General features: G+C 48.6%; 2 protein-coding genes across 2 annotated transcripts; both read right to left on the reverse strand.

The window, feature by feature from the left end:
• Positions 1–344: 344 nt before the first annotated feature.
• Positions 345–3113, reverse strand: VTN31DRAFT_2624 (uncharacterized protein; the record flags this gene model as incomplete). Its single annotated transcript, XM_069402813.1, has 1 exon — positions 345–3113. The coding sequence occupies one exon, from the start codon at positions 3111–3113 to the stop codon at positions 345–347; it is 2769 nt and encodes a 922-aa protein (XP_069262057.1).
• Positions 3114–5735: 2622 nt separating this feature from the next.
• On the reverse strand, positions 5736–7173 carry VTN31DRAFT_2625 (uncharacterized protein; the record flags this gene model as incomplete). The annotated part of the gene is made up of 5 exons (XM_069402814.1): positions 5736–6072; positions 6130–6210; positions 6264–6588; positions 6648–6724; positions 6788–7173. The coding sequence occupies 5 exons, from the start codon at positions 7171–7173 to the stop codon at positions 5736–5738; spliced, it is 1206 nt and encodes a 401-aa protein (XP_069262058.1).
• Between the last annotated feature and the right edge of the window lie 2932 nt (positions 7174–10105).

Below are 10105 nucleotides of genomic sequence, written 5' to 3' on the forward strand. Positions count from 1 at the left end.
CAGTTCAAGGTTGATACAGTAATTGCTTTGGACCTCTTGGTTTTAGGTAGTCTCTCCGCCCGACGATCAGACCAGCGGAAGATGAGATCAGCAAGTTCGCAACGTCCACGCTCCGACCTGATTGGTTGGCGGAATTGCTTACATAATACGGCTAGAAACTCTCACGTGTCCAGGTTCCAATGGGGAGCTCAGAAGTCGATCATCACCAATTGAGAGCTCGTTCACATCTGCCATGTTGTACTTCGAAATGTGTAATGTAAGTTTAGATTGACTATGAAGTACTCTTACTCATCTTTCTATGTATGCGTACATAGCAACCCATGTAGTTACTATAGACAATCACATCAAGCATCACTCGATCGTTCCAAGACTTGCCCGTTCTCTCGCAGCTTTCTCTTCACCTCAACCACCTCACCAACAAAACCTTCAAGACCAGATAGTGACACTAAATCAGCATTGGCAGAGCTAGAGGTTGTAGTGCCAGGCATGACGACCACCCGAGAACCAACGGCGATCCATTCAATCGACGAGATGAATGCGAACGTGATATTGATCCGGTCGCTTCCAGATGCACTCGATACATTGACCACTCTGTCATGTTCGGATCGTACACGGTGTGGATGCTCTTGGTGGACGCGCTCCTCATCCTCTTCGAAATTGAAGACGTCCTGGTCCTCGTGGGATGACATCGAATCCAGATTCTGGTCCGACAATGCCACACAGGTCACCTTGACGGAGGACCGGATGCCAGCAATATACACAACGGCGTTGCCGCCTAGGATCAGAGGCGGAGATTGCAACGATGAGAACTCTTTTACCGGAAAAGACGCAACGAAGCCAGTGCCGAAAGCCAAGCCGCTAGAACCGCCGTTCAGACCAGAAGTTTCAGGAGTATGATTCATTCGGGCGAGGACCATTCCCTTTCTGAGGCGTTCCATACTTGGAAATTCCTCGCTGGGAGATGAAGGAATCGGTTCGACTCCGATGGTACCCACCTGGTCCTCCAGCAAACTCCTCACCGAAAGACGCAGGTTGCGGACACTGACCACCCGAACTCGTTGCCAGTGAGCATGGACTGGCGGACGTGTCTTCCCAAGAGACCGCCCAAACGATGACGAGTAGTCTCCGGATGACGGCCGACTCCGAGATATGCGGTGACGGGATTCCGTGTTCGGGGAATGATCTGTTCGTGAAGTAGCTTGCGATTTGCTCTCGTCGTCTGGCTTGGCCTCGACTGCAATCGGCCCCACGACACACTCGTCTCCCACGGTTATACTTCCTTGGCGAACGATGCCACAGAGGACCACACCTTTGCTATCTTGACGAGCGTCTTCTCGAGATGAATATACCTTTGATGGAGGGATGGCAAAGACTTCATTCACGCTGAACAAAGCTGTTGGAATGTCCCGTGAGACTTCGTCGGACCGAGATTGAACGCGAAAAGGAGGCGACCTCGGAATAGGTAAACGCCAGAGTAATGCATGGAGCTTTCCGATCCCAGAACCATTCACCGCACTTGTAAGTAGAATAGGAATATTTCTCAGCCAGTCGTCATTGGTTACTTCGATCATCTTGAGAATCTCGTGGTCATCTGCCGAGAGAATGTGTTGTAGATTCGGCGCATTCGACGTCTCACCGGCAACCGGAAGCATGATAGGTTTCTTGCCAGCACCCTTGATCGCCGAAAGAACTCGACTCAGAGTGTTTTTCAGTCCAGACCGCGACGCCAGATCCAGCTTTGTAATGGCGAGCAGTATCGGAAGCTCCAGTCTGATGCAAAGGTCCAAATACGCTAAGCTGATACCAATCTCCGGTGTCTGGTCGTCCTTCTCTGTTGCCTCGCTACAGCTGTTGGCTGGGATACAAAGCAGAACATAATGAGGCGCCCAGCTGATCAATCCGCGTAAGGTCGACTTCACGTACCGGGTTAGTCCCGGTAAGTCAGAGACAAACGCTAGGCGCTCGCCATCCGCCGCGGCATGGATATCATTCCATGCTGCAATGTTCCCAGAAGCATAATTGATCACGTCAACAGCACTCGACTCATCTGATGCCGGCCGGTATCCAATGAGTTCATGTGCTATGGAGCTAGTGATCCCTGAGGATATTTCGTGTCGATGCTTCAGCAAACTCAGCCGGCTTTTTCCGCGGCCGTTGTCGAGAGAAGAGGTGGTCAACGTTCCCAGAAGCGTGGACTTGCCAGCTGTGCTGGGCCCAGTAATGGAGATTCGGATTTGGGGTGTGGATGAAGAGCCACTCTCGGCAACCTCGTCTGTTTTCGTGGAAGCGAGTGACTCATCCAAGTTTAGCATTTCAATAGATTTGTGGATCTTCGACTCCGAGCTGTAGTACTCCAGGTCGGGGCTAACCAAAGCCTCGGCTACCCATAACTTCTCAGAGTGCACTTGAGTGGAGTTGGTTTCGTCGGCCCATTCACACGACCCCACGATGACCTTCCGAAGAATATCTACTTTGCAACCCAGGCTCGCGGACATGGCTCTAAGATTGTTCAAACTTTCGTCCAGCTCATCTTCCGTCAGGCCGACAAATGTGCCGTCATCTGCGACACCAATTTCGTACAGAGCGCCTTGACTCTCCTCCAAGCCGGGCAAAAGCCGTGTCGGCTTCTGAGGCAGTCCCAGTTTTGGCGTAGCTTCTGGGAGTACGGGCAACACCAAATTTGCAGTTGATGAAGAATGAAAAGGAGAAGACTGCTGCAGTCTCCAGAGAAGCTGCGTCGTCAACTGCTGCAGACGCTGTTGGCGACTATGCATTGATGGCGTGGGAGGCGATTTGGAGAGGGCAGCATCGCCAATGTCCGACTTCTTCGATTGGTATGGTATGTTGACGGAGCTCGTGGACATGGTGATAAACGAACGGCGTGGCCGAAGCAGAAGATGCAACTTATACTCCACAGGGCCTTCTTGAGGCTCCGGCTCGAGCTTGGACAAACCGTATGCAGCTAGGTGCTCGGTATCCCCCAACACCTCGGCGTGGCGGTCCTGATGAGAGGCTGCTCCCGCATTCTGCTCGAGGGGGGTCGGCGTTCCTGACGTTGACCAGGGCGAGGAAACCCGAGGAGGGTCAGGGTCAAACGTGAAAATCGACGCCATGTTTAGTCGGATCGAAACGTTCCGATTTTCGACTGAGATCACAAAAACAAGCCGTGTGTTGAATTGTCCGGCGCACAGACTGCACTTTGTTTCCTGATTATCGGAGAGCGTTCTTCACTGCGGTATTCGAAATGCTAGTATTTGTCTCTCATATAGCGTCACGAGCTGTAATACCACAAAGCCTCGTAATAGCGGCTGTGATGGTTGGTTCATTTTGGTGAGCAGGTTATGAGTTGAAGGAATGTGAAGGATATGCGGTCCTGTTCTTATCCCCGAAACAGGTTGAACAAGCACTGCAGTTTGCGATTGAGCCCGATGAACTGACAAGAGGACTAGACGCACATGGTGTGCTTGTTTCTTGAGAAGCTGGATCCAGTTGAGTCAGTCAGCGCAAGCCTCTGTACTAATCGTCACATTGACTCATCATCAACACATGCCAGAAAGGTCACTACGAGTAACTATGCAAAGTTCCAAATGCTGGTCACTTGAACACGTGATCATAAATTAGTTACCTACTTGACTCGGATAATGGAGAAACCTTTTTCCATGATTTAGGTCAAAATTTACATCACTGCACCCGATTGGACGATCCGATCCGAGTACAGTAACTGGGAGGTCACACCATACGGAGTAATCCGTATTACTCCGTAACAGTCGTAACAGTCAAGGGATGAATTTTCCCTAAATGAATGCCGGCGTTCACCTTGTGCCGCTTGTGGTCTCCATCAACAGATTAATTAATCATTTGAATGGACTACCTACAAGTGCCCACTGTTTAGTGGCAGTCAAACGGATTCGGAAGTTGGAGCTGCCGTTATCGCCCGCTCGGTATTTCTTCGGGTCCAAGGAAGTTGTGTTGCCCGTGCCAAGGTTGTTCGGCTCAGGGCAACCAACGCCGGAGCCCGGAACTTCATCAAAAAACCTTGACCTAAATAAGTACCGTCTACACTCTACGCATAGGCCCAGGTCCGAAGAGCTGTGCCTGGGGCTGGACCTGGCCGAGCTACGGTATTGAGCTGTGGACAGAGGTATGACGTTTACAGTGACAAAACGTAACAAGGTGTGTAACTAACATGATTGAGATGAATTTAACCTAACAGCTTCGAACAGAAGTGAGGGGCGGCAAAGATCCCAGGAATAACTGCCAACGGAGAAGGACCTCTTGCAGAGAAAAAAAGCAGCACTTCAGCTTCAGAGGCTGGGAAAAAGCAAAGCACCATCGAACCATCGGTAACACCGATTCTACACTCTGGCACCTGCTGGGGCACACCTTCATGGAGACAGGAGTCACCGGACGGTCAACAAGGGAAGCGATTTTGAACATATGTATATCCCACTGATCGGTGTGGCAACAGTAACAGAGTGTAAAAAACCGTCAATTGGACGGGAAAATATCACGTTTTCAATGCCCTTTGGCAAATAATGACCAATATATATCACGTGATTTCATGAACCCTACATGTTGGGATGGACAGGGCACTCGAAGCATTGTAATTACAACACGAGAACGCTTCCAACAACCTAAACACAAGCACAAGTCTATCAGCTGACTACACAGGAGTGGCTCTACAGAGCGTAAAGACACACCATGAGCAAGGGAAGAGATTAACCATATAGGCAGAATGAAGTCTGCAGAAGTCAAGCAAACACAGAACATTGCAAAACAAACGTCAGCAACTCATTTCGAATAATTGATAAACTCCGATGAATTTGTCGGCTGATATGGAGGGAAAAAGCACAGCCGTGTGTACATGCTTACATCAACTCAACAAGCACACCTCCGAGCCATGATCGTCGTCGTAGCAAAGCCCTGTCCACTCACTCTATAGACCATGTTCATGAGCCATACGAGAGATATATTGGTATACTGTACTGTGCTTCCACACCTTGCATGGCATTATCCTTGTAGGTGGGCACTTCGCCATGCAGAACTGTCGGGCAAAGACGAACAAGGGTAAAAAAGAAATCCGGGGAAGTGTTGGTGCCCCAAGAGTAAAGCCCCTGATATCCATACATAAAACAGCACTCTCATGGTTGGAACAAAATTATGACAGGTCTCCGTCATATGATCATTGTGCAATGTCATACTGGGAAATCTGAATACATATACCCAGAAGTATTACAATACAAGATAACAAATCATGCACTCCATCCGAACAACTGAACGCGTAACAACAGTTGATGTCTATCATTAACCATGCAGAAATGTACTAGTACATGACCAAAATTTCCTGCGAGAGGCGAAGGAAACAGTTAACGAAACCAATACTCCTCTTGAGTGGAACAATCTACCATGATTGGATGACAAATTCTGAATATGACAGTCTAACAAAGCAACAAACCAACGGAACCCCAAAAACCCCATAGAGGAAAGACATAATCCTCTGCAAAGCTTTTCATGGATAATATAACGGATTGAGGAGAGATCAGTGCCATCTCACCATTTCATTCGGAGTGCTGCACACAGGAGTTGAATGTGGTGAATCATATGTTGACTTGAGAGCATGTGCGATACGAGACCCGCCCCAAAAAATCGTAAAGCATCTCAGCCTTCGGCAATATGGCAGTGGCGTTTAAATGTTCTGGTCAGGTGACCAGATGCAGCCCGATTCGAGGTGCTGCTCAGCTCGAAATCCTGTTCGCTTTGCACTTTCCTTGAGCCATATGCGTGTTACGAGCGGTAGAGCGCGTGAACACTGCACCGCAATGAGGACACTTCGATTTCGCGGCAGCTCCAGATCGCTCCCGCTGATGGCGGAGAAGATTACTGAATGTGGAGAATTCTCTGCCGTTACAACCGTGATCCCAACACTGAGGTTTGGGACGTGACTCCACAACACGACCCCGATGTTGATCTGGCGCTGTTGGCGTAGAATAATGGCTCATGGCTGATGGGGGATCTGATGGTATCCGGGCGTGCACTTCCGAGGTCCCCGACACGGGATATGAGGGGTTCATCCTGCATACGGACATGAGTGACATAATATCAGAAAAGAGTATTCTTCGATTCACTTACGGAGCATACGCCACTTGCGGGAACGGATAACTGTATGGACTATAGTTGTAGGCACTAGGGGTACTAGGAGCACTAGGATGGCTTGATTCATGGTCAATTGCGAGCACGGCGCAACGTCAGCAAGGGTTTCTTACAAGCTATGAAGGATCGGTTCTTGCGGCGGTGGAATCGACACATGCACTTGGGGGTTGGGAAAGAAAGACGACTGTGATGGTAATGATGTATATGCAGCGGGTGGAGTCAAAGACAAGTCGACTCCATTGTCGTAGCCTGGGACTGGCGACTGCGGCTCCGAAACAGGGCGCCGCTCTATCATCCATGAGACTCGATTCTGCAGAGAGCTTGGTGGTCGGTTGCCTTGTTGATATGCGTCCAGGGGCGTTCCACGCTGCAAATCCTGCCCGTGAACATTATTAAGCAAATTCGATCCGGGATTCGACGTAACTGTCGGAAAGTAGGCTTCAGAATCATATCAGTTGCTGTGTCTCAGCAGAACCTCGTAGGAACAGGGAACTTACGATTCACGCTGGTGTACATTGGCTCTGAATAGCAGCTCTCGACATCCGAAGGGTCAGGATCATCAAAGAGCAAAGAGCTTGAGTTCCCAACATGGCATGTCAGTCAGAGTCATGGGAATGGAAAGAAATGTCAAACATACCTCTGAGGACTAAGAGCAAAATCCTGTGACACAGAGTACTTGCTAAGTGTTTTGACCTCTGGGAGAAGAGAAGATTGTGATTTCACACGCTGCAGCTCAGGACATGATGTGGCGTTCGGTTGCTGTTGCTGCACACTGGTGTCGAGATTGTGGTAAGGATGGCTAGAAGGATAGTTCGATTGATTCTCGTTTCGGGGGGTCTGTGGACTCTGAATGACAGGTCTTACTTGTGTGGTGAGGGAGTCCGGCAAACTGTTAGGGCAGATATACTCTCCTGGGGACTGGTGGCCCCGAAATCTGCGTTGCTGTGTGTTCTCGGACGATGCGAACGACATGTAGGAAAATTTGAATGGCGCACGATGAAAAACAAGGGAGAGACCCCTCATCAACTGGTCATCAAGGGCAACCCCAAAAACATACTTGACCTGGAGGCTTAATATGTCGGTAACCACCAGGAACCGCACTGGCAATGGCAAGGTCCTTTATACAATGGTCCAAAGTGCATTGAGAGTAGCTAGACCTTGCATGAGTAGAGAAATGAGAAAACAGGGCATGTTCACTGGCAATAATGAGATGACAACGAGCTCTAGACTTTTCAAATCAGGCACGCGTTCCGTGGGGCATTGTTAGACTATTTTCCTGTGCCTCAGCTTCCAGAAGCCTTCTAGTTTCTGGGCGTTTGTCTGATATGGTTTCCACCCAGCCACACGCATATCCACACTGGGGAAAGCCAAGCAATGTCCTCTGCCCTCTGTCGTCCGGAGTAAGCGTTCAGTGAACTTAACTTCTGACACGATCGCCCTTGCGCTGGCCATCACTTTACCATTAGTTTCTTTGACAGGGTTCAACTAATTAGCCGTTGTTTCGGTTTGGGTCAGCGGAGGGAAAGACTGTTCGATATTGATTTGTGTTTCCCAAGTCTAAGCCATTGGATCCCAGAGCCGAATTAAGTTAACGATGGTCCCGACGCTAAAAGCGGCGGAGGGCCACGGCAATGGATGGGTCGAGAACGGAGGCGGCGGATACGTAAATCAATGACCCAGCGAAGCAGATACCAAGGGTGAAGGCGATATCCCTAAACGGAGTAGGAAGTGAGGCATTAGATATGGAAAGTGCTGAGGGTTGGGGGCTGCCATGCAAGCTTCAGATTTCTTTTCTGGTTCAATCTATTTTTCTCCTGTTTCTTTAAATCTCTTTGGAACTTCACGTATGCGCAGAGCTGATGAGGACTCGAAGGTATTGTCGCATATAAAAACAAAAAAAAAGTGTTAACTGTGAGCACTGGACTAACCTAAAAGTCAGCTTGCATTCAACACCCAATGGAAGCTACGGCTGATGTAATCACGTGCCAAGCCAATTTCCTCTTTCGCACGGATCTGCAGCGCCTCATATTATTACCACTGTATACGGACTACCGAGCACTCCGTACTGTACATTGACTTTACTAGTCTTATTAAGGTTCAGATTTAAAATTACAACTCGCAGAGGCCAGAAGCATTCGTTAAGGTTGGCAACCGGTTAGTTTGATATCTAAAATGGAAAATGAATAACTCATAGAACAAAAGACAGGTCGGTTGTAAAATTCGAGACGGCGTTAGGCTAAGTAGTGTTTGCTGGGCGTTGAGGGACCCGACTGGGCACACCCTGAAAGGGCCCCCGGAGAGACCGATAGGCTTAGCTACCTAAGGTTAATCAGGGAAATCATCGAGTCTTGTTAATCCATCTGCCCTCAGCCCCCACGCGCACCAACCAGCTCAAAGCAACTTTGTCAACGCTTCTTTGCCGGTACATAACGCCGTAATCTGTCTTCATTGAGAAGGACGAGCATACTAATTCGTGATCATCAAAAATGGAGAGCTGGAGAGTACGGAGTACTAGCATATTGCATACAATCGTCGGAATGGCCCGATCATTGAAAACGCAATCAAAACTGCTTCGTACGTACCTATATAGTATGAACAAGTGAGCTACATGAGTAAGATAATCGTCTCCACTTCTTCCAACAAGTGCCTGTAAAGGACTCAATGCTCAAGACGCAGATGCTTTGTGCGTACTTGTACACGCTGACGTGCTCATACCAAATAGGCGGCATCAATTTATCAACTATCAGCTCTTGTACCACTTGTGTGCGGATTGGTTCGAGAACCCCGTACGTGTACGGAGTACAATTGCCAACTTCCAGGACGGCAGAGTTAATTTCTCCTATCTTGAGCCAGGGTCCCCTAATAACTGCGTACTCAGGTGAGATAAATAATAATTTGTTCTACGACCAATGCGGACTGCTGGTGCATGGACTGCTCTTGCAATCATTGGTGTCGTGATCCAATTTAGTGGTAACTATCGAGTAGTACCTATCATCTTTCATTTTCTAGAATGGAGCACTCTCTGTACGGAGTACTCCGCAGTCCGTACTCCATAATTTAACCTGCTAGCTACATTGCAAGCATGCTTGGAGTCATTGCAGTCGTCGAGAGAGAGGAGCTTTTTATTACAGTTTCATTTCCTGAATCAACAGTACGAGAAACCGTGGACTACATACTGTTAGCACTTACACCTGAGGAACTACTAATTACTTGTCAGAATGTTTGTCGCCCTAGTAGAGAACGCCCAGCCGTTCACAAACTGAACCGAGCAAATTCGTAAAGGCGTTGAACTTTGAATGACTGGATTCACCAGTTCTCTCCGACCAACTGGCCAACGGAGAACGAACGCTGTGATCTGCAAACCAAGCCTTCTGGCCCTCGGAGACTTTGGGGAGTTCAGGCCCCACAGCAGTAACTAACTCCTGTTGGGAATTGGGGACAGCGGAGTCGCCTGAATACATAGCCTTCTCAGTATCAAATCTTCATGGTACATAACCTAGTACTCCGTACAGAGTACTCCGTAATTTACATTTAGTTACAAGTAATTTCCCAGTTAGAACCCCGAATTTACTTGCCTGATCCGTCACAGTACAGGCGACTTGCTTAAGGTCACGTGCATTAGATGGCCCTAATGTTTATGTGGCTGTAAAGGTTCTACTTGTCACAAATACTACGTACTTGTACAGAAGCAGTGCTTCCTTAGTGCTCTGTACTATGCTGTATTACAAAGAAGAGAGTAGCGATTTCGTTGATCTTGACTGGCAGTGGCGGCCCTCTGACGATCAGCAATGAATTTGACAGGCAGGACAATGCCCGTGCTTTCGCCCCTGCAGTCATGTGAAGATTCCGAAAGCAAAGTAGTAGAAGTACTCCGTAGTCAGTGCTGGTTGGATAGTAGTAGAATGAGCAAAATATGGTCAGTAATAGTAGCACTGGACGAGTACTAGCCTACTCA

The sequence above is a fragment of the Thermomyces dupontii genome, assembly GCF_041956625.1.
Source record: "Thermomyces dupontii strain NRRL 2155 unplaced genomic scaffold VTN31scaffold_2, whole genome shotgun sequence".
Classification (NCBI taxonomy): Eukaryota; Fungi; Ascomycota; class Eurotiomycetes; order Eurotiales; family Trichocomaceae; genus Thermomyces; species Thermomyces dupontii.